The following is a 25,690-nucleotide window of genomic DNA, read 5'->3' as shown; positions in this document are numbered from 1 at the left end:
AAGTGATAGACAGAGCTAAGCGATCCCACACCCAACGGATCAGATCTAAGCTCTGCAGTCCTGCCACATCCAGTTGTGAATGGTGGTGGACAATTAAACAACTCACTGTAGGAGGAGGCCCCACAAATATCCCCATCCTCAATGATGGAGGAGCCCAGCACATCAGTGCAAAAGATAAAGCTGAAGCATTTGCTACAATTTTCAGCCAGAAGTGCCAAGTGGATGATCCATCTCAGCCTCCTCCAGAGGTCCCCAGCATCACAGATCCCAGTCTTCAGCCAATTCAATTTACTCCACGTGACATCAAGAAACGGCTGAAGGCACTGGATACTGCAAAGGCTATGGGCCCTGACAATATTCCAGCAATTGTACTGAAGACTTGTGCTCCAGAACTTGCTATGCCCCTAGCCAAGCTGTTCCAGTACAGCTACAACACTGGCATCTACCCGGCTATGTGGAAAATTGCCCAGGTATGTCCTGTACACAAAACGTAGGACAAATCCAACCCGGCCAATTACTGCCCCATCAGTCTACTCTCCATTATCAGGAGTAATGGAAGGGGTCATCAACAGGGCTATCAAGCAGCACTTGCTTAGCAATAACCTGCTCACTGATGCCCAGTTTGGGGTCTGCCAGGGTCACTCAGCTCCTGACCTCATTACAGCCTTGGTTCAAACATGGACAAAAGAGCTGAACTCCCAAGTTAAGGTGAGAGTGACTGCCCTTGACATCAAGGCAGCATTTGACCGAGTGTGACATCAAGGAGCCCCAGCAAAACTGGAGTCAATGGGAATCAGGGGGAAAACTCTCCACTGGTTGGAGTCATACCCAGCACAAAGGAAGATGGTTGTGGTTGTTGGAGGTCAGTCATCTCAGCTCCAGGACATCACTGCAGGAGTTCCTCAGAGTAGTGTCCTCGGCCCAACCATCTTCAGCTGCTTCATCTCTGACCTTCCTTCCATCATAAGGTCAGAAGTGGGGATGTTCGCTGATGATTGCACAATGTTCAGCACCATTCGCGACTCCTCAGATACTGAAGCAGTCCATGTCCAAATGCAGCAAGACCTGGACAATATCCAGGCTTGGGCTGACAAGTGGCAAGTAACATTCACACTACACAAGTGTCAGGCAATGATCATCTCCAACAAGAGAGAATCCAACCATCGCCCCTTGACATTCAATGACATTACCATCACTGAATCCCCCACTATCAACATTCTGGGGGTTATCATTGACCAGAAACTGAACGGGACCAGCCATATAAATACTGTGGCTACAAGAGCAGGTCAGAGGTTAGGAGTTGTGCGATAAGTAATCCAACTCCTGACTCCCCAAAGCCTGTCCACCATCTACAAGGCACAAGTCAGGATTGTGATGGAATACTCCCCACTTGCCTGGATAAGTGCAGCTCCCACACCACTCAAGAAGCTGGACACCGTCCAGGACAAAGCAGCCGCTTGATTGGCACCCCATCCACAAACATTCACTCCCTCCACCACCGACGCACAGTAGCAGCAGTGTGTGTACCATCTACAAGATGCACTGCAGGAACTCACCAAGGCTCCTTAGACAGCACCTTCCAAACCCACGACCACTACCATCTAGAAGGACAAGGGCAGCAGATAGATGGGAACACCACCACCTGGAAGTTCCCCTCCAAGTCACTCGCCATCCTGACTTGGAAATATATCACCGTTCCTTCACTGTCGCTGGGTCAAAATCCTGGAACTCCGTCCCTAACAGCACTGTGGGTGTACCTACACCACATGGACTGCAGCGGCTCAAGAAGGCAGCTCACCCCCACCTTCTCAAGGGGAACTAGGGATGGGCAATAAATGCTGGGCTCAGCCAGGGAAGTGCATATCCCATGAATGAATTTTTTAAAATTATCACCTGATCCACTGGAATAGGACAAATAAGATGAGAGAGATGAATGTGTGGCTCAAAGACTGGTGTGGGAGAGATAGGTTCCAGTCTGCGGAGCACTAGTACTGGGGAAAGTGGGATCTGTACCGTTGGGACAGTCTACACCTGAACCGTACTGGGGCTAGTATCCTCGTGAGCTGCCTAACTAGGGAGCTAGAGAGGGTTTTAAACTGAATACTGGGAGCAAAGGATCAAATTAGGGAAGATGTGGTAAACCAAAGAGTAGAGACAAGGTAAGAGGGACAGGTATTAATATGGGAAATGGTAAACAGACTGTGCCAGGAAGGGACAGAGAGTACAGACCCAAGAGTAAATCAGCAGATAAGGCTGGACACTACAAAAATAATACAAGGGCAAAACTAAAGGCTCTGTATCTAAATGCACGTAGCATCCAAAACAAAACGATGAACTGATAACGTAAATAGAAATAAGTAAGTACTATCCGATAACCATTATAGAGACATGGTTACAGGATGATGTAGATTGTGACCTGAATGTTGATGGGTACGTGACATTTAGGAAGGAGCTGAATATTGAAGGGTATGTCACATTTAGGAAGGAGCTGAATATTGAAGGGTATGTCACATTTAGGAAGGAGCTGAATATTGAAGGGTATGTCACATTTAGGAAGGAGCTGAATATTGAAGGGTATGTCACATTTAGGAAGGAGCTGAATATTGAAGGGTATGTCACATTTAGGAAGGAGCTGGATATTGAAGGGTATGTTACATTTAGGAAGGAGCTGAATATTGAAGGGTACGTCACATTTAGGAAGGACCTGAATATTGAAGGGTATGTCACATTTAGGAAGGAGCTAAATATTGAAGGTACGTGACATTCAGGAAGGAGCTGAATGTTGAAGGATATGTCACATTTAGGAAGGAGCTGAATATTGAAGGGTACGTGACATTCAGGAAGGAGCTGAATGTTGAAGGGTATGTCACATTTAGGAAGGACCTGAATATTGAAGGGTATGTCACATTTAGGAAGGAGCTGAATATTGAAGGGTATGTCACATTTAGGAAGGAGCTGAATATTGAAGGGTATGTCACATTTAGGAAGGAGCTGAATATTGAAGGGTATGTCACATTTAGGAAGGACCTGAATGTTGAAGGGTACGTCACATTTAGGAAGGAGCTGAATATTGAAGGGTATGTCACATTTAGGAAGGACCTGAATATTGAAGGGTACGTGACATTTAGGAAGGAGCTGAATATTGAAGGGTACGTGACATTTAGGAAGGAGCTGAATATTGAAGGGTACGTGACATTTAGGAAGGAGCTGAATATTGAAGGGTATGTCACATTTAGGAAGGAGCTGAATATTGAAGGGTATGTCACATTTAGGAAGGAACTGAATATTGAAGGGTACGTCACATTTAGGAAGGAGCTGAATATTGAAGGTACATCACATTTAGGAAGGAGCTGAATATTGAAGGGTATGTCACATTTAGGAAGGAGCTGAATATTGAAGGGTAAGCCACATTTAGGAAGGAGCTGAATATTGAAGGGTACATCACATTTAGGAAGGAGCTGAATATTGAAGGGTACATCACATTTAGGAAGGAGCTGAATATTGAAGGGTATGTCACATTTAGGAAGGAGCTGAATATTGAAGGGTACATCACATTTAGGAAGGAGCTGAATATTGAAGGGTACATCACATTTAGGAAGGAGCTGAATATTGAAGGTACATCACATTTAGGAAGGAGCTGAATATTGAAGGGTATGTCACATTTGGGAAGGAGCTGAATATTGAAGGGTATGTCACATTTAGGAAGGAGCTGAATGATAAAGGGTATGTCACATTTAGGAAGGACCTGAATATTGAAGGGTACGTGACATTTAGGAAGGAGCTGAATATTGAAGGGTATGCCACATTTAGGAAGGAGCTGAATATTGAAGGGTATGTCACATTTAGGAAGGAGCTGAATATTGAAGGGTATGTCACATTTAGGAAGGACCTGAATGTTGAAGGGTACGTCACATTTAGGAAGGAGCTGAATATTGAAGGGTATGTCACATTTAGGAAGGACCTGAATATTGAAGGGTACGTGACATTTAGGAAGGAGCTGAATATTGAAGGGTACGTGACATTTAGGAAGGAGCTGAATATTGAAGGGTACGTGACATTTAGGAAGGAGCTGAATATTGAAGGGTATGTCACATTTAGGAAGGAGCTGAATATTGAAGGGTATGTCACATTTAGGAAGGAACTGAATATTGAAGGGTACGTCACATTTAGGAAGGAGCTGAATATTGAAGGTACATCACATTTAGGAAGGAGCTGAATATTGAAGGGTATGTCACATTTAGGAAGGAGCTGAATATTGAAGGGTAAGCCACATTTAGGAAGGAGCTGAATATTGAAGGGTACATCACATTTAGGAAGGAGCTGAATATTGAAGGGTACATCACATTTAGGAAGGAGCTGAATATTGAAGGGTATGTCACATTTAGGAAGGAGCTGAATATTGAAGGGTACATCACATTTAGGAAGGAGCTGAATATTGAAGGGTACATCACATTTAGGAAGGAGCTGAATATTGAAGGTACATCACATTTAGGAAGGAGCTGAATATTGAAGGGTATGTCACATTTGGGAAGGAGCTGAATATTGAAGGGTATGTCACATTTAGGAAGGAGCTGAATGATAAAGGGTATGTCACATTTAGGAAGGACCTGAATATTGAAGGGTACGTGACATTTAGGAAGGAGCTGAATATTGAAGGGTATGCCACATTTAGGAAGGAGCTGAATATTGAAGGGTATGTCACATTTAGGAAGGAGCTGAATATTGAAGGGTAAGCCACATTTAGGAAGGAGCTGAATATTGAAGGGTACATCACATTTAGGAAGGAGCTGAATATTGAAGGTACATCACATTTAGGAAGGAGCTGAATATTGAAGGATATGTCACATTTAGGAAGGAGCTGAATATTGAAGGTACATCACATTTAGGAAGGAGCTGAATATTGAAGGGTATGTCACATTTAGGAAGGAGCTGAATATTGAAGGGTATGTCACATTTAGGAAGGAGCTGAATATTGAAGCGTACGTGACATTTAGGAAGGAGCTGAATATTGAAGGGTATGTCACATTTAGGAAGGAGCTGAATATTGAAGGGTATGTCACATTTAGGAAGGAACTGAATATTGAAGGGTACGTGACATTTAGGAAGGAGCTGAATATTGAAGGGTACATCACATTTAGGAAGGAGCTGAATATTGAAGGGTACATCACATTTAGGAAGGAGCTGAATATTGAAGGTACATCACATTTAGGAAGGAGCTGAATATTGAAGGATATGTCACATTTAGGAAGGAGCTGAATATTGAAGGTACATCACATTTAGGAAGGAGCTGAATATTGAAGGGTATGTCACATTTAGGAAGGAGCTGAATATTGAAGGGTATGTCACATTTAGGAAGGAGCTGAATATTGAAGGGTATGTCACATTTAGGAAGGAGCTGAATATTGAAGGGTTTGCCACATTTAGGAAGGAGCTGAATATTGAAGGGTGTGTCACATTTAGGAAGGAGCTGAATATTGAAGGGTACGTGACATTTAGGAAGGAGCTGAATATTGAAGGGTATGTCACATTTAGGAAGGAGCTGAATATTGAAGGTATGTCACATTTAGGAAGGAGCTGAATATTGAAGGGTTTGCCACATTTAGGAAGGAGCTGAATATTGAAGGGTTTGCCACATTTAGGAAGGAGCTGAATATTGAAGGGTGTGTCACATTTAGGAAGGAGCTGAATATTGAAGGGTACATCACATTTAGGAAGGAGCTGAATGTTGAAGGGTATGTCACATTTAGGAAGGAGCTGAATATTGAAGGGTATGCCACATTTAGGAAGGAGCTGAATATTGAAGGGTATGTCACATTTAGGAAGGAGCTGAATATTGAAGGGTACGTGACATTTAGGAAGGAGCTGAATATTGAAGGGTATGTCACATTTAGGAAGGAGCTGAATATTGAAGGGTATGTCACATTTAGGAAGGAGCTGAATATTGAAGGGTATGTCACATTTAGGAAGGAGCTGAATATTGAAGGTATGTCACATTTAGGAAGGAGCTGAATATTGAAGGGTATGTCACATTTAGGAAGGAGCTGAATATTGAAGGGTATGTCACATTTAGGAAGGAGCTGAATATTGAAGGTATGTCACATTTAGGAAGGAGCTGAATGTTGAAGGGTACGTGACATTTAGGAAGGAGCTGAATATTGAAGGGTATGTCACATTTAGGAAGGAGCTGAATATTGAAGGGTATGTCACATTTAGGAAGGAGCTGAATATTGAAGGGTATGTCACATTTAGGAAGGAGCTGAATATTGAAGGGTGTGTCACATTTAGGAAGGAGCTGAATATTGAAGGGTATGTCACATTTAGGAAGGAGCTGAATATTGAAGGGTATGTCACATTTAGGAAGGAGCTGAATGTTGAAGGGTACATGACATTTAGGAAGGAGCTGAATATTGAAGGGTATGTCACATTTAGGAAGGAGCTGAATATTGAAGGGTGTGTCACATTTAGGAAGGAGCTGAATATTGAAGGGTACATCACATTTAGGAAGGAGCTGAATATTGAAGGGTACGTCACATTTAGGAAGGAGCTGAATATTGAAGGGTATGTCACATTTAGGAAGGAGCTGAATATTGAAGGGTATGTCACATTTAGGAAGGAGCTGAATATTGAAGGGTATGCCACATTTAGGAAGGAGCTGAATATTGAAGGGTATGTCACATTTAGGAAGGAGCTGAATATTGAAGGGTATGTCACATTTAGGAAGGAGCTGAATATTGAAGGGTATGTCACATTTGGGAAGGAGCTGAATATTGAAGGGTATGTCACATTTAGGAAGGAGCTGAATATTGAAGGGTATGTCACGTTTAGGAAGGAGCTGAATATTGAAGGGTATATCACATTTAGGAAGGAGCTGAATATTGAAGGGTACGTGACATTTAGGAAGGAGCTGAATATTGAAGGGTATGTCACATTTAGGAAGGAGCTGAATATTGAAGGGTATGTCACATTTAGGAAGGAGCTGAATATTGAAGGGTACATCACATTTAGGAAGGAGCTGAATATTGAAGGTACATCACATTTAGGAAGGAGCTGAATATTGAAGGGTATGTCACATTTAGGAAGGAGCTGAATATTGAAGGGTATGTCACATTTAGGAAGGTGCTGAATATTGAAGGGAATGTCACATTTAGGCAGGAGCTGAATATTGAAGGTTCTGTCACATTTAGGAAGGAGCTGAATATTGAAGGGTATGTCACATTTAGGAAGGAGCTGAATATTGAAGGTTCTGTCACATTTAGGAAGGAGCTGAATATTGAAGGGTATGTCACATTTAGGAAGGAGCTGAATATTGAAGGGTATGTCACATTTAGGAAGGAGCTGAATATTGAAGGGTATGTCACATTTAGGAAGGAGCTGAATATTGAAGGGTATGTCACATTTAGGAAGGAGCTGAATATTGAAGGGTACATCACATTTAGGAAGGAGCTGAATATTGAAGGGTATGTCACATTTAGGAAGGAGCTGAATATTGAAGGTACATCACATTTAGGAAGGAGCTGAATATTGAAGGTATGTCACATTTAGGAAGGAGTTGAATATTGAAGGGTATGTCACATTTAGGCAGGAGCTGAATATTGAAGGTTCTGTCACATTTAGGAAGGAGCTGAATATTGAAGGGTATGTCACATTTAGGAAGGAGCTGAATATTGAAGGTTCTGTCACATTTAGGAAGGAGCTGAATATTGAAGGGTATGTCACATTTAGGAAGGAGCTGAATATTGAAGGGTATGTCACATTTAGGAAGGAGCTGAATATTGAAGGGTATGTCACATTTAGGAAGGAGCTGAATATTGAAGGGTATGTCACATTTAGGAAGGAGCTGAATATTGAAGGGTACATCACATTTAGGAAGGAGCTGAATATTGAAGGGTATGTCACGTTTAGGAAGGAGCTGAATATTGAAGGGTATGTCACATTTAGGAAGGAGCTGAATATTGAAGGGTATGTCACATTTAGGAAGGAGCTGAATATTGAAGGGTATGTCACATTTAGGAAGGAGCTGAATATTGAAGGGTATGTCACATTTAGGAAGGAGCTGAATATTGAAGGGTATGTCACATTTAGGAAGGAGCTGAATATTGAAGGGTATGTCACATTTAGGAAGGAGCTGAATATTGAAGGGTATGTCACATTTAGGAAGGAGCTGAATATTGAAGGGTATGTCACATTTAGGAAGGAGCTGAATATTGAAGGGTATGTCACATTTAGGAAGGAGCTGAATATTGAAGGGTATGTCACATTTAGGAAGGAGCTGAATATTGAAGGGTATGTCACATTTAGGAAGGAGCTGAATATTGAAGGGTACATCACATTTAGGAAGGAGCTGAATATTGAAGGGTATGTCACATTTAGGAAGGAGCTGAATATTGAAGGGTACATCACATTTAGGAAGGAACTGAATATTGAAGGGTATGTCACATTTAGGAAGGAGCTGAATATTGAAGGGTATGTCACATTTAGGAAGGAGCTGAATATTGAAGGGTATGTCACATTTAGGAAGGAGCTGAATATTGAAGGGTATGTCACATTTAGGAAGGAGCTGAATATTGAAGGGTATGTCACATTTAGGAAGGAGCTGAATATTGAAGGGTATGTCACATTTAGGAAGGAGCTGAATATTGAAGGGTATGTCACATTTAGGAAGGAGCTGAATATTGAAGGGTATGTCACATTTAGGAAGGAGCTGAATATTGAAGGGTATGTCACATTTAGGAAGGAGCTGAATATTGAAGGGTATGTCACATTTAGGAAGGAGCTGAATATTGAAGGTATGTCACATTTAGGAAGGAGCTGAATATTGAAGGGTACGTGACATTTAGGAAGGAGCTGAATATTGAAGGGTATGCCACATTTAGGAAAGAGCTGAATATTGAAGGGTACATCACATTTAGGAAGGAGCTGAATATTGAAGGTACATCACATTTAGGAAGGAGCTGAATATTGAAGGGTATGTCACATTTAGGAAGGAGCTGAATATTGAAGGGTATGTCACATTTAGGAAGGTGCTGAATATTGAAGGGTATGTCACATTTAGGCAGGAGCTGAATATTGAAGGTTCTGTCACATTTAGGAAGGAGCTGAATATTGAAGGGTATGTCACATTTAGGAAGGAGCTGAATATTGAAGGGTATGTCACATTTAGGAAGGAGCTGAATATTGAAGGGTATGTCACATTTAGGAAGGAGCTGAATATTGAAGGGTATGTCACATTTAGGAAGGAGCTGAATATTGAAGGGTACATCACATTTAGGAAGGAGCTGAATATTGAAGGGTATGTCACTGTCACATTTAGGAAGGAGCTGAATATTGAAGGGTATGTCACATTTAGGAAGGAGCTGAATATTGAAGGGTATGTCACATTTAGGAAGGAGCTGAATATTGAAGGGTATGTCACATTTAGGAAGGAGCTGAATATTGAAGGGTATGTCACATTTAGGAAGGAGCTGAATATTGAAGGGTATGTCACATTTAGGAAGGAGCTGAATATTGAAGGGTATGTCACATTTAGGAAGGAGCTGAATATTGAAGGTATGTCACATTTAGGAAGGAGCTGAATATTGAAGGGTATGTCACATTTAGGAAGGAGCTGAATATTGAAGGGTATGTCACATTTAGGAAGGAGCTGAATATTGAAGGGTATGTCACATTTAGCAAGGAGCTGAATATTGAAGGGTATGTCACATTTAGGAAGGAGCTGAATATTGAAGGGTACATCACATTTAGGAAGGAGCTGAATGTTGAAGGGTACGTGACATTTAGGAAGGAGCTGAATATTGAAGGGTATGTCACCTTTAGGAAGGAGCTGAATATTGAAGGGTATGTCACATTTAGGAAGGAGCTGAATATTGAAGGGTACGTGACATTTAGGAAGGAGCTGAATATTGAAGGGTATGTCACATTTAGGAAGGAGCTGAATATTGAAGGGTATGTCACATTTAGGAAGGACCTGAATATTGAAGGGTATGTCACATTTAGGAAGGAGCTGAATATTGAAGGGTATGTCACATTTAGGAAGGAGCTGAATATTGAAGGGTATGTCACATTTAGGAAGGAGCTGAATATTGAAGGGTATGTCACATTTAGGAAGGACCTGAATATTGAAGGGTATGTCACATTTAGGAAGGAGCTGAATATTGAAGGGTATGTCACATTTAGGAAGGACCTGAATATTGAAGGGTATGTCACATTTAGGAAGGAGCTGAATATTGAAGGGTATGTCACATTTAGGAAGGAGCTGAATATTGAAGGGTACATCACATTTAGGAAGGAGCTGAATATTGAAGGGTATGTCACATTTAGGAAGGAGCTGAATATTGAAGGGTACATCACAATTAGGAAGGAGCTGAATATTGAAGGTTATGTCACATTTAGGAAGGAGCTGAATATTGAAGGGTATGTCACATTTAGGAAGGAGCTGAATATTGAAGGGTGTCTCACATTTAGGAAGGAGCTGAATATTGAAGGGTATGTCACATTTAGGAAGGAGCTGAATATTGAAGGGTGTCTCACATTTAGGAAGGAGCTGAATATTGAAGGGTGTCTCACATTTAGGAAGGAGCTGAATATTGAAGGGTAAGCCACGTTCAGAAACTAGGAAAAGGTGGAGGGGTCTCTGTTAATTAATGTATTCGCACATTAGAGAGGGATGCCTAAGTTCAGGAAACCAGGATGTAGAAGTGGTTTGGGTTGAGATGAGGACTGATAAAGACAAGAAGTCACTTGTGGGAGTGATGTACAGGCCCCCAAATTGTAACTACACAGTAAGGCAGAGTATAAAAGGAGAGATAATGGGAGATTGTCAGAAAGGTACGGTAATAATCATGGGGGATTTTAATCTGCGGATAGACCAGAAAAATCACATGGGCAAAGGAAGTCTAGAAGAAGAATTCATAGAATGTTTTTGGGATAGTTTCTTAGAACAGCACGTTCTGGAGCCAACCAGAGAGCAGGCTACACTAGATCTGGTATTGAGCAACGAGATAGGATTAATTAATGACCTCATGGTGAAGGCTGCCCCAGATAGCAGTGATCATGACTTTTTAAAATTTATTCACAGGATATGGGCTTCGCTGGCTGGGCCCAGCATTTATTACCCATCTCTAGTTGCCCTTGAGAAGGTGGTGGTGAGCTGCCTTCTTGAACCGCTGAAGTCCGTGTGGTGTATTGAATTTTACCTTCATTTTGAGGGAGAGACGAATGCATCCAAGCCTAGTATTTTAAACTTAAATAAGGGCAATTATGAGGGTGTGAAAGCAGAGCTAGCTAGAGTGAACTGGCAAATGAGGTTAAGGGCTGTGTCAATAGGGGTTCAGTGACAGACATTGACAGGGATATTTCAGAAATAACAGAATATACACATTCCAATGAGAAAGAAAAATCCCAAGGGGAGGACCCACCATCTGTGGCTAATTAAAAATGTTAAAGACAAAATCAAACTTAAAGAAAAAACATATAATTACACAAAGACGGGTGGCAAGTCAGAAGATTGGAAAGAATATAAAACACAGCAAAGGATGACAGAAAGATTAATAAGGAGGGAAAAATGAGAGTATGAGAGAAAGCTAGTGAGTAATATAAAGACGGATAGTAAGAGTTTCTATAGATATTTAAATAAGAAAGAGATAACAAAGGGAGCGTTGGTCCTATAGAGAGTGCGTCTAGGGAATTGATAACGGAAGACGGATTGAACAGGTATTTTGCTTCGGTCTTCACTATAGAGGAGACAAGTAACATCCCGGAAATAGCTGTGAATCAGGAAATGAGAGGGAGGGAGGAACTCGGAATAATTACGATCACTGGGGAAGTGGTATTGAGCAAATTGTTGGGGCTGTGGGCTGACAAATCCCCAGGTCCGGATGGACTTTACCCTAAGGTCTTGAAAGAAGTGGCTAGTGAGATAGTTGATGCACTGGTTTTAATTTTCCAAAATTCCCGGGATTCAGGGAAGATTCCACTGGATTGGAAAATAGCAAATATAATTCCTTTATTCAATAAGGGAGGGAGACAGAAAGCAGGAATTTATAGGCCAGTTAGCCTAACATCTGTCATAGGCAAAATGTTTGAAGCTATTATTAAAGACGTTATAACAGGCACTTCGAAAAATTCAAGGCAATCAGGCAGAGTCAACATGGTTTTGTGAAAGGGAAATCATGTGTAACCAATTTATTGGGGTTCTTTGAAGGATTCACATGTGCTGTGGATGAAGGGGAACCAGTGGATATACTGTACTTAGATTTCCAGGAGGCATTTGATAAGGTGCCACATCACAGGTTATTGCAGAAAATAAAAGCTCATGGTGTAGGGGTAACATATTGGCATGGATAGAAGATTGGCTAGCTAACAGGAAGCAGAGAGTTGGCATAAATGGGTCTTTTTCTGGTTGTCAGGATGTGGCGAGTGGTGAGCCACAGGGATCAGTGCTGGGGTCACAACTTTTTACAATTAACATAAATGACTTGGATGAAGGGACTGAAGGAATGGTGGCTAAATTTGCTGATGACACAAAGATAGGTGGGAAAGTAAATTGTGGAGAGGACATAAGGAGGATACAAAGTGACATTGATAGGTTAAGTGAGTGGGCAAAGGTCGGGCAAATGGAGTAGAATGTGGGCAAATGTGAAATTGTCCATTTTGGCAGGAAGAATAAAAGAGAAGCTTATTATCTAAATGGTGAGAGATTGCAGAGCTCTGAGAGGGATCTGGGTGTCCTAGTGCATGAATCATAAAAGGTTAGTTTGCAGGTATAGGAGGTAATTAGGAAAGCTAATAGAATGTTATTTAATGTGAGGGGAATTGATGACAAAAGTAGGGAGGTTATGCTTCAGTTACACAGGGCATTGGTGAGACCACATCTGGAGTACTGTGTACAGCACTGGTCTCCTTATTTAAGGAAAGATGTAAAGGCATTGGAAGCAATTCAGAGAAGGTTTACCAGACTAATACCAGGAATGGGTGGGTTGTTTTATGAGGAAAGGCTGGACAGGTTAGGCTTGTATCCACTGGAGTTTAGAAGAGTAAGAGGTGACTTAGCTGAAACCTTTAAGATCCTGAGGGGTCTTGACAGGGTGGATGTGGAGAGGGTGTTTCCTCTTGTGGGAGAATCTAGAACTAGGGGGTCACTGTTTAAAAATAACCGGGTCGCCCATTTAAGACAGAGATGAGGAGAAATGTTTTCTCTCAGGGGGTTGTGAGTGTTTGGAACTCTCTTCCTCAAAGGGAGGTGGGAGCAGAGTCTGAATATTTTTAAGGCAGAGCTGGAGTGATTCTTGATTAACAAGGGGGTGAAAGGTTATCGGGGGTCGGCAGGAATGTGGGGTTGAGGTTACATTCAGATCAGACATGACCTTATTGAATGGCAGAGCAGGCTCGAGGGGCCGAGTGGCCTCCTCCTGTTCCTAATTGGTATGTTTGTGTGTTCACTCTATCTCTCCCACTCTGTCTCTCTCTGTCTTTCTCTCTCTTTCTCCCTCTCTCTCTCCCACGGTCTAGCTGTCTCTATTCTCTTTCCCTCCCTCCCTCCCTCTGTCTCTCTGTCTCTCTCTCCCCCCACAGTCTACCCCGTCTCTCTCTCTCTCTCCACGTCTCTCTCCGTCTCCCGTGTCTCTCCCTCTCTTTTTCTCCCCCCTCTCTCTCCTCCTGTCTTTCTTTCTCTTTCTCTCTCTCTCCCTCGTCTCTCTCTTTCTCCCCATCTCTTCCTCTCCCCATCTCTCTCTCTCCCCCAGTCTCTCCCTGTCTATCTCTCTCTCTCATCTCTCTCTTTCTCCCCGTCTCTTCCTCTCCCCCGTCTCTCTCTCTCTCTCCCCCGTTGTCTCGCTCTCTCTCCATCTTGTCTCTCTCTCCCCAGTCTCTCCCTGTCTCTCTCATACCTGTCTCTCTCTCTCTCGGATAGTACCTTCTCCGTCTCTCCCTCACCCTCACTCTGTCCTTCTCTTGCAGGGTATTTTCAGACAATATGACATGGACAAGTCAGGCACCATGAGTTCCTATGAAATGAGACTTGCCCTCGAATCGGCAGGTAAGCACTGATTTTACCTCCTTCCCCCAGCCCCGGACACCCTGCCTGTTGTTACAGTCCCGAACACCCTGCCTGACGTTACAGCCCCGGACACCCTGCCTGTTGTTACAGCCCCAGACACCCTGCCTGACGTTACAGTCCCGGACACCCTGCCTGTTGTTACAGTCCCGGACCCCCTGCCTGTCGTTACAGCCCTGGACCCCCTGCCTGTTGTTACAGTCCCGGACACCCTGCCTGTTGTTACAGCCCCGGACACCCTGCCTGTCGTTACAGCCCCGGACACCCTGCCTGTCGTTACAGTCCCAGACACCCTGCCTTTCGTTACAGCCCCGGACACCCTGCCTGTCATTACAGCCCCGGACACCCTGCCTGTAGTTACAGTCCCGGACACCCTGCCTGTTGTTACACCCCCGGACACCCTGCCTGTCATTACAGCCCCGGACACCCTGCCTGTCGTTACAGCCCCGGACACCCTGCCTGTCGTTACAGTCCCGGACACCCTGCCTGTCGTTACAGTCCCGGACACCCTGCCTGTCGTTACAGTCCCGGACACCCTGCCTGTTGTTACAGCCCCGGACACCCTGCCTGTTGTTACAGCCCCAGACACTCTGCCTGTCGATACAGCCCCGGACACCCTGCCTGTTGTTACAGTCCCGGACACCCTGCCTGTTTGTTACAGCCCTGGACACCCTGCCTGTTGTTACAGCCCCGGACACACTGCCTGACGTTACAGTCCCGGACACCCTGCCTGTTGTTACAGCCCCGAACACCCTGCCTGTTGTTACAGCCCCGGAAACCCTGCCTGTTATTACAGCCCCGGAGACCCTGCCTGTTGTTACAGCCCCGGAGACCCTGCCTGTTGTTACAGCCCTGGACACCCTGCCTGTTGTTACAGTCCCGGACACCCTGCCTGTTGTTACTGTCCCGGACACCCTGCCTGTCGTTACAGTCCTGGATACCCTGCCTGTTGTTACAGCCCTGGACACCCTGCCTGTTGTTACAGTCCCGGACACCCTGCCTGTTTGTTACAGCCCTGGACACCCTGCCTGTTGTTACAGCCCCGGACACACTGCCTGACGTTACAGTCCCGGACACCCTGCCTGTTGTTACAGCCCCGAACACCCTGCCTGTTGTTACAGCCCCGGAAACCCTGCCTGTTATTACAGCCCCGGAGACCCTGCCTGTTGTTACAGCCCCGGAGACCCTGCCTGTTGTTACCGTCCCGGACACCCTGCCTGTTGTTACAGCCCTGGACACCCTGCCTGTTGTTACAGTCCCGGACACCCTGCCTGTTGTTACTGTCCCGGACACCCTGCCTGTCGTTACAGTCCTGGATACCCTGCCTGTTGTTACAGCCCTGGACACCCTGCCTGTTGTTACAGCCCCGGACACCCTGCCTGTTGTTACAATCCCGGACACCCTGCCTGTTGTTACAGTCCCGGACACCCTGCCTGTTGTTACAGACCCGAACACCCTGCCTGACGTTACAGTCCCGGACACCCTGCCTGTTGTTACAGTCCCAGACACCCTGCCTGTTGTTACAGCCCCGGACACGCTGCCTGTTGTTACAGTCCCGGACACCCTGCCTGTCGTTACAGCCCCGGACACCCTGCCTGTTGTTACAGCCCCGGACACCCTGCCTGTTTGTTACAGCCCCGGACACCCTGCCTGTTGTTGCAGTCCCGGACACCCTGCCTGTTGTTACAGTCCCGGACACCCTGCCTGTTTGTTACAGCCCCGGACACCCTGCCTGTTGTTGCAGTCCCGGACACCCTGCCTGTTGTTGCAGTCCCGGACACCCTGCCTGTTGTTACAGTCCCGGACACCCTGCCTGTTGTTACAGTCCCGGACACCCTGCCTGTTGTTACAGTCCCGGACACCCTGCCTGTTTGTTACAGCCCTGGACACCCTGCCTGTTGTTACAGCCCCGGACACACTGCCTGACGTTACAGTCCCGGACACCCTGCCTGTTGTTACAGCCCCGAACACCCTGCCTGTTGTTACAGCCCCGGAAACCCTGCCTGTTATTACAGCCCCGGAGACCCTGCCTGTTGTTACAGCCCCGGACACCCTGCCTGTTGTTACCGTCCCGGACACCCTGCCTGTTGTTACAGCCCTGGACACCCTGCCTGTTGTTACAGTCCCGGACACCCTGCCTGTTGTTACTGTCCCGGACACCCTGCCTGTCGTTACAGTCCTGGATACCCTGCCTGTTGTTACAGCCATGGACACCCTGCCTGTTGTTACAGCCCCGGACACCCTGCCTGTTGTTACAATCCCGGACACCCTGCCTGTTGTTACAATCCCGGACACCCTGCCTGTTGTTACAGTCCCAGACACCCTGCCTGTTGTTACAGTCCCAGATACCCTGCCTGTTGTTACAGCCCCTGACACCCTGCCTGTTGTTACAGTCCGGGACACCCTGCCTGTTGTTGTAGCCCCGGACACCCTGCCTGTTGTTACAGCCCTGGACACCCTGCCTGTTATTTCCCCGGACACCCTGCCTGTTGTTACTGCCCTGGACACCCTGCCTGTTGTTACAGCCCCGGACACCCTGCCTGTTGTTTCCCCGGACACCCTGCCTGTTGTTACAGCCCCGGACACGCTGCCTGTTGTTACAGCCTCGGACCCCCTGCCTGTCGTTACAGCCCCGGACACCCTGCCTCTCGTTACAGCTCCAGACACCCTGCCTGTTGTTACAGCCCCAGACACTCTGCCTGTTGTTACTGCTCTGGACACCCTGCCTGTTGTTACAGCCCCGGACACCCTGCCTGTTGTTTCCCCGGACACCCTGCCTGTTGTTTCCCCGGACACCCTGCCTGTTTGTTACAGCCATGGACACCCTGCCTGTTGTTACAGCCCCGGACACCCTGCCTGTTGTTACAATCCCGGACACCCTGCCTGTTGTTACAATCCCGGACACCCTGCCTGTTGTTACAGTCCCAGACACCCTGCCTGTTGTTACAGTCCCAGATACCCTGCCTGTTGTTACAGCCCCTGACACCCTGCCTGTTGTTACAGTCCGGGACACCCTGCCTGTTGTTGTAGCCCCGGACACCCTGCCTGTTGTTACAGCCCTGGACACCCTGCCTGTTATTTCCCCGGACACCCTGCCTGTTGTTACTGCCCTGGACACCCTGCCTGTTGTTACAGCCCCGGACACCCTGCCTGTTGTTTCCCCGGACACCCTGCCTGTTGTTACAGCCCCGGACACGCTGCCTGTTGTTACAGCCTCGGACCCCCTGCCTGTCGTTACAGCCCCGGACACCCTGCCTCTCGTTACAGCTCCAGACACCCTGCCTGTTGTTACAGCCCCAGACACTCTGCCTGTTGTTACTGCTCTGGACACCCTGCCTGTTGTTACAGCCCCGGACACCCTGCCTGTTGTTTCCCCGGACACCCTGCCTGTTGTTTCCCCGGACACCCTGCCTGTTTGTTACAGCCCCGGACACCCTGCCTGTTGTTTCCCCGGACACCCTGCCTGTTGTTACAGCCCCGGACACCCTGCCTGTTTGTTACAGCCCCGGACACGCTGCCTGTTTGTTACAGCCCCGGACACCCTGCCTGTTGTTACAGACCGGACACCCTGCCTGTTGTTACAGCCCCAGACACCCTGCCTGTTGTTTCCCCGGACACCCTGCCTGTTTGTTACAGCCCCGGACACCCTGCCTGTTGTTTCCCCGGACACCCTGCCTGTTGTTACAGCCCCGGACACCCTGCCTGTTTGTTATAGCCCCGGACACGCTGCCTGTTTGTTACAGCCCCGGACACCCTGCCTGTTGTTACAGCCCCGGACACCCTGCCTGTTGTTACAGCCCCAGACACCCTGCCTGTTGTTACAGCCCCAGACACCCTGCCTGTTGTTACAGCCCCAGACACCCTGCCTGTTGTTACAGCCCCAGACACCCTGCCTGTTGTTACAGCCCCAGACACCTTGCCTGTTGTTACAGTCCCGGACAGCCTGCCTGTTGTTACAGCCCCGGACACCATGCCTGTTGTTACAGTCCCGGACACCCTGCCTGTTGTTTCCCTGGACACCCTGCCTGTTGTTACAGCCCCGGACACCCTGCCTGTTGTTACAGTCCCGGACACCCTGCCTGTTTGTTACAGCCCCGGACAGCCTGCCTGTTGTTACAGTCCCGGACACCCTGCCTGTTGTTACAGCCCTGGACACCCTGCCTGTTGTTACAGTCCCGGACACCCTGCCTGTTTGTTACAGCCCCGGACACCCTGCCTGTTGTTACAGTCCCGGACACCCTGTCTGTTGTTACAGCCCCGGACACCCTGCCTGTCATTACAGCCCCGGACACCCTGCCTGTTGTTACAGTCCCGGACACCCTGCCTGTTGTTTCCCTGGACACCCTGCCTGTCGTTACAGCCCCGGAGACCCTGCCTGTCGTTACAGCCCCGGAGACCCTGCCTGTTGTTACAGCCCTGGACACCCTGCCTGTCGTTACAGCCCTGGACACCTGCCTGGCTTTACAGTCCCAGACACCCTGCCTGTTGTTACAGCCCCGGACACCCTGCCTGTTGTTACAGCCACGGACACCCTGCATGTCGTTACAGCCCTGGACAGCCTGCATGTCGTTACAGCCCTGGACACCCTGCCTGTCGTTACAGCCTCGGACACCCTGCCTGTTGTTACAGCCCCGGACACCCTGCCTGTTGTTTCCCTGGACACCCTGCCTGTTGTTACAGCCCCGGACACCCTGCCTGTTGTTTCCCCGGACACCCTGCCTGTTGTTACAGCCCCGGACACGCTGCCTGTTTGTTACAGCCCCGGACACGCTGCCTGTTTGTTACAGCCCCGGACACCCTGCCTGTTGTTATAGCCCCGGACACCCTGCCTGTTGTTACAGCCCCAGACACCCTGCCTGTTGTTACAGCCCCAGACACCCTGCCTGTTGTTACAGTCCCGGACACCCTGCCTGTTGTTACAGTCCCGGACACCCTGCCTGTTGTTACAGCCCCGGACACCATGCCTGTTGTTACAGTCCTGGACACCCTGCCTGTTGTTTCCCTGGACACCCTGCCTGTTGTTACAGCCCCGGACACCCTGCCTGTTGTTACAGTCCCGGACACCCTGCCTGTTGTTACAGCCCCGGACACCCTGCCTGTCGTTACAGCCCCGGACACCCTGCCTGTTGTTACAGCCCCGGACACCCTGCCTGTTGTTTCCCTGGACACCCTGCCTGTCGTTACAGCCCCGGAGACCCTGCCTGTTGTTACAGCCCTGGACACCCTGCCTGTCGTTACAGCCCTGGACACCTGCCTGGCTTTACAGTCCCAGACACCCTGCCTGTTGTTACAATCCCGGACACCCTGCCTGTTGTTACAGCCCCGGACACCCTGCCTGTTGTTACAGCCACGGACTCCCTGCATGTCGTTACAGCCCTGGACACCCTGCATGTCGTTACAGCCCTGGACACCCTGCCTGTCGTTACAGCCCTGGACACCCTGCCTGTCGTTACAGCCCTGGACACCCTGCCTGTCGTTACAGCCTCGGACACCCTGCCTGTTGTTACAGCCCCGGACACCCTGCCTGTTGTTTCCCTGGACACCCTGCCTGTTGTTACAGCCCCGGTCACCATGCCTGTCGTTACAGCCCCGGTCACCATGCCTGTCGTTACAGCCCTGGACACCCTGCCTGTCGTTACAGCCCTGGACACCCTGCCTGTCGTTACAGCCCCGGACACCCTGCCTGTTGCTACAGCCCCGGACACCCTGCCTGTTGTTTCCCTGGACACCCTGCCTGTTGTTACAGCCCCGGACACCCTGTGTGTCGTTACAGCCCTGGACACCCTGCCTGTCGTTACAGCCCCGGACACCCTGCCTGTCGTTACAGCCCCGGACACCCTGCCTGTCGTTACAGCCCCGGACACCCTGCCTGTCGTTACAGCCCCGGACACCCTGCCTGTCGTTACAGCCCCGGACACCCTGCCTGTCGTTACAGCCCCGGACACCCTGCCTGTCGTTACAGTCCCGGACACCCTGCCTGTCGTTACAGTCCCGGACACCCTGCCTATTGTTTCCCTGGACACCCTGCCTGTTGTTACAGCCCTGGACACCCTGCCTGTTGTTTCCCCGGACACCCTGCCTGTTGTTACAGTCCCGGACACCCTGCCTGTCGTTACAGCCCCGGACACCCTGCCTGTCGTTACAGCCCCGGACACCCTGCCTGTCGTTACAGTCCCAGACACCCTGCCTGTTGTTACAGCCCCGGACACCTTGCCTGTTGTTACAGCCCCGGACACCCTGCCTGTTGTTACAGTCCCGGACACCCTGCCTGTTGTTACAGCCCCAGACACCCTGCCTGTTGTTACAGCCCTGGACACCCTGCCTGTTGTTACAGTCCCGGACACCTTGCCTGTTGTTACAGCCCCGGACACCCTGCCTGTTGTTACAGTCTCAGACACCCTGCCTGTTGTTACAGCCCCGGACACCCTGTGTATTGTTACTGCCTTTAACTGAATTCAGTTTGATTTCCTCTGTCCAGGTTTTAAAATCAACAACCGAATCCACCAGGTTATAGTGGGGCGTTATGCTGAGAATGATGCTTTGGATTTTGATAACTTCATTTCCTGCCTTGTCAGACTGGAGGCCATGTTCAGTGAGTATCGTCTGGGAGAATTCACCTCATCACCCAGGGCTGTCTCCCCCCTCCAGCCCTGGTACTGGGGTTTAACCCTCCCCCCTACTCCCCACGACCACTACCATCTAGAAGGACAAGGGCAGCAGATAGATGGGATCATCGTCACCTGGAAGTTCCCCTCCAAGTCACTCACCATCCTGACTTTATGCAGATTGAAGTCACCCGGGATTACTGTATTGTCCATGTTACAAGCTTCTCTCATCTCCTGATTAATACCATTGCCCACATTACCACTACCGTTTGGTGACCGATAAACATCTCCAACCAGTGTCTGCTGCCCTTTGCTGTTTCTTAGCTCCACCCAAACAGATTCCACACATTGTTCTTCCGATCTGAGATCCTCCCTGACTAACGCACTGATCCCATCCCTTATTATCAGCACAACCCCACCTCCTTTCCCTATTGTCTATCCTTCCTAAACCTCGAATATCCTTGAATATTCAGTTCCCAGTCTTGGTCACCTTGCAGCCAAGTTTCTGTAATGACAATTATATCGTATCCTTTTACCTCTATTTGTGCCTTTAGATTATCTAGCTTACTGTGAATGCTCCACACATTCAGGTAGAGTGTCCTTAGCTTTGTCTTTTTGACATCGTCCTGCTTTTGATGCTCTGCTTTGTTTCTCCTGTCTCCTGGTCTGACTATTACTTCCTGTTACCAACTTTACTTCCTTCCAATATGGGCCTCCCCTCAGGTTCCCTTCCCCCTGCCAATCTAGTTTAAACCCTCCCCAACAGCACCAGCAAACCTCCCCATGAGGCCACTAGTCCCAGTCCTGTTACAGTGTAACCCGTCCTTCTTGTACAGGTCCCACCTGCCCCAGAACCGATCCCAATGCCTCAGAAATCTAAAGCCCTCCCTCCTATTCCATTTCTCCAGCCACGTATTGAACTGCTCAATCTTCCTATTCTTATGCTTACTAGCACGTAGCACTGGGAGTAATCCTGAGATTACTGCTCTTGAGGTTCTGCTTTTTAATTTCCTTCCTAATTCCCTAAAATCTGCTTTCATGACTTCATCCCTTTTCCTGCCTATGTCATTGGTCCCAGTGTGGACAACGACCTCAGGCTGATCACCCTTCCCCAAAAGAACGTCCTGCAGCTGCTCCGTGACATTCTTGACCCTGGCACCAGAGAGGCAACATACCATCCTGGAGTCACATCTGCAGGAACGCTGTCTGCTCCCCTGACGATGGAATCCCTATTATTTTTTAATCGTTCCTGGGACGTGGGTGTTGCTGGCCGGGCCAGAGAGCAGTGTTTTTTTAAAGAATCTGCTGTGGGTCTGGAGTCACATGTAGGTCAGACCAGGTAAGGACAGCAGATTTCCCTCCCTAAAGGGCATTAGTGACCAGATGGGTTTTTACAACAATCGACAATGTTTCATGGTCATCATCAGACTTTTAATTCCAGATTTTTATTGAATTCAGATTCCCCCATCTGCCGTGGTGGGATTCGAACTCGGGTCCCCAGAGCATTACCCTGGGTCTCTGGGTTACCAGTCCAGTGACAGTATCACTACACCATCAGCTCCCCATGTTACTACAGCCCTTCCGCTCTTCTTCCTCCCCCTCCCTGAGCTGAGCTGCTCGTGGTGCCACAGATCTGGCAGCAAGTTCCTTGCACTGAGCCGAGCTGCCCTGCGGTGGGATCAGCTCCCTAAACGTGCTCTCCACGCACTCCCCTGCCTCGCCGATGCACAACAGGTAAAGACACTTAGGTCCTGTAACCCCGAGCTCATGAAGCTGGTGACACTTCCTGCAGGTGTGTTTGTCTAGTGCAGGATGTTCATTCCACTGAACCATCCAGGAACTTTCCAATCTACTTATTACAATTAGAATAACTAGCATAACTTACCACTCACACCAGTCAACGCCGCTGCCTATACTGAAGCAGGATCCAATAACTGGCAGCTGAAAGAAAGAAAATAACACCTCCCTCACCAGACGCCCTCACCAAACTCTCTCACCAAACTCCCTCACCAAACTCCCTCACCAAACTCTCTCACCAAACTCCCTCACCAAACTCTCTCACCAAACTCCCTCACCAAACTCCCTCACCAAACTCTCTCACCAAACTCCCTCACCAAACTCCCTCACCAAACTCCCTCACCAAACTCTCACCAAACTCCCTTACCATTCTCCCTCATCAAACTTCCTAACCAAACCAGCTCACCAAATATCCTCACCAAACTCCCTCACCAAAGTACTCAACAAACTCCCTCACCAAACTCCCTCATCAAACTTCCGAACCAAACCAGTCACCAAACTCTCTCATCAAACTCCCTCACCAAACTCTCTCATCAAAATGCTCACCAAACTCTCTCATCAGACTCCCTCACCATTCTCCCTCATCAAATTACTCACCAAACTCCCTTACCAAACTCCCTTACCAAACTCCCTCACCAAACTCCCTCACCAAACTCCCTCACCAAACTCCCTCACCAAACTCCCTCACCAAACTCCCTCACCAAACTCCCTCACCAAACTCCCTCACCAAACTCCCTCACCAAACTCCCTCACCAAACTCCCTCACCAAACTCCCTCACCAAACTCCCTCACCAAACTCCCTCACCAAACTCCCTCACCAAACTCCCTCACCAAACTCCCTTACCATTCTCCCTCATCAAACTTCCTAACCAAACCAGCTCACCAAATATCCTCACCAAACTCCCTCACCAAAGTACTCAACAAACTCCCTCACCAAACTCCCTCATCAAACTTCTGAACCAAACCAGTCACCAAACTCTCTCATCAAACTCCCTCACCAAACTCTCTCATCAAAATGCTCACCAAACTCTCTCATCAGACTCCCTCACCATTCTCCCTCATTAAACTACTAACCAAACTCCCTCATCAAACTTCCTAACCAAACCAGCTCACCAAACTCACTCACCAAAATTCCCCAACAATCCTGTCACCAAACACCCTCACCAAACCCAATCACCAAACTCTCACCAAACTCTCACCAAACTCTCTCACCAAACACTCTCACCAAACACCCTCATCAAAATCGCTTACCAAACTTGCTCACAAAACTTGCTCACCAAAATCGCTCACCAAATTCCCTCACTAAACTCCCTCACCAAACTCTGTCACCAAACACGCTCAACAAACTACCTCAGCAAACTCCCTCACCAAACCCACTCACCAAACTCCGTCACCCAACTTCTCACCAAACTCTCTCACCATACTCCCTCACCATACTTGCTCATCAAACCCGCTCACCACCCTCCCCAAACTCTCTCCACAAACTCCCTTACCAAACTTGCTCACCAAACTCACCTCACCATACTCACTAAGCAAACTTACTCGCCAAACCCACTCATCAAAGTTCCTCAACAAACTCCCTCACCAAACTTGCTCACCAAACTCATCTCACCATACTCACGAAGCAAACTCACTCACCAAACTCCCTCACCAAACCCACTCATCAAATTTCCTCAACAAACTCCTTCACCAAACTCTCTCACCAGGCGCCCTCACCAGACGCCCTCACTGAACTCCCTCACCAAACTCTCTCACAAAACTCCCTTACCAGACGCCCTCACCAGACGCCCTCACCAAACTCCCTCACCAGACGCCCTCACCAAACTCTCACCAAACTACTCACCAAACTCCCTCGTCAAACTACTCACCAAACTCCCTCACCAGATGCCCTCACCAAACTCTCTCACCAAACTCTCTCACCAAAGTCACACCAAACTCCCCCATCAAACTCCCTCAACAAACTCCCTCACCAAACTCCCTCACCAAACTCCCTCACCAAAATCCCTCACCAAACTCCCTCACCAAACTCCCTCACCAAACTCCCTCACCAAACTCCCTCACCAAACTCCCTCACCAAACTCTCTTATCAAACTACTCACCAAACTCCCTCACCAAACTCTCTCACCAAACTCTCTCACCAAACTACTCACCAAACACCCTCACCAAACACCCTCACCAAACACCCTCACCAAACTCTCTCTCCAAACCAGCTCACCAAACTCTCTCACCAAACTACCTCACCATTCTCCCTCATCAAACTGCTCACCAAACTCCTCACCGAACTCCCTCACCATTCTCCCTCATCAAACTTCCTAACCAAACTCCCTCACCAAACTCCCTTACCAAACTCCCTTGTCAAACTACTCACCAAACTCCCTCACCAGATGCCCTCACCAAACTCTCTCACCAAACTCTCTCACCAAACTCTCTCACCAAACTCTCACCAAACTCCCCCATCAAACTCCCTCAACAAACTCCCTCACCAAACTCCCTCACCAAAATCCCTCACCAAAATCCCTCACCAAACTACTCACCAAACTCCCTCACCAAACTCCCTCACCAAACTCTCTCATCAAACTACTCACCAAACTCCCTCACCAAACCAGCTCACCAAACTCTCACCAAACTACTCACCAAACACCCTCACCAAACTCCCTCATCAAACTACTCACCAAACTCCCTCACCAAACTCCCTCCCCAAACTCTCTCACCAAACCAGCTCACCAAACTCTCTCACCAAACTCCCTCACCATTCTCCCTCATCAAACTGCTCACCAAACTCCTCACCGAACTCCCTCACCATTCTCCCTCATCAAACTTCCTAACCAAACTCCCTCACCAAACTCCCTTACCAAACTCCCTTACCAAACTCCCTCACCAAACTCTCTCACCAAACTCTCTCACCAAACTCCCTCATCAAACTCCCTCACCAAACTCCCTCACCAAACTCTCTCACCAAACTCCCTTACCATTCTCCTTCATCAAACTTCCTAACCAAACCAGCTCACCAAATATCCTCACCAAACTCCCTCACCAAATTACTCAACAAACTCCCTCACCAAACTCTCTCATCAAACTCCCTCACCAAACTCTCTCATCAAAATGCTCACCAAACTCCCTCATCAAACTTCCTAACCAAACCAGCTCACCAAACTCACTCACCAAACATCCTCAACAATCCTGTCACCAAACACCCTCACCAAACACCCTCACCAAACACCCTCACCAAACCCAATCA

At 48.1% G+C, this 25,690-nt stretch overlaps 1 protein-coding gene across 1 annotated transcript in view; it reads left to right on the top strand.

Moving 5' to 3' along the window:
* The window catches only part of LOC121273398 (calpain-1 catalytic subunit-like), a gene marked incomplete at its 5' end in the record, with an annotated part of 86,105 nt that extends 64,491 nt beyond the window's left edge, over nt 1–21,614 (top strand). Inside the window, 3 exons of the mRNA XM_041180577.1 lie at nt 13,954–14,032; nt 20,529–20,703; nt 21,608–21,614. Of these exons, the coding sequence (XP_041036511.1) occupies nt 13,954–14,032; nt 20,529–20,703; nt 21,608–21,614 (261 nt within the window). The remainder of the gene's footprint in view (nt 1–13,953; nt 14,033–20,528; nt 20,704–21,607) is intronic.
* Between the last annotated feature and the right edge of the window lie 4,076 nt (nt 21,615–25,690).

The sequence above is a fragment of the Carcharodon carcharias genome (assembly GCF_017639515.1).
Source record: "Carcharodon carcharias isolate sCarCar2 chromosome 5 unlocalized genomic scaffold, sCarCar2.pri SUPER_5_unloc_1, whole genome shotgun sequence".
Classification (NCBI taxonomy): Eukaryota; Metazoa; Chordata; class Chondrichthyes; order Lamniformes; family Lamnidae; genus Carcharodon; species Carcharodon carcharias.
Note: the sequence above shows the minus strand (reverse complement) of the source record. Positions and strands in the feature narration are given on the sequence as shown.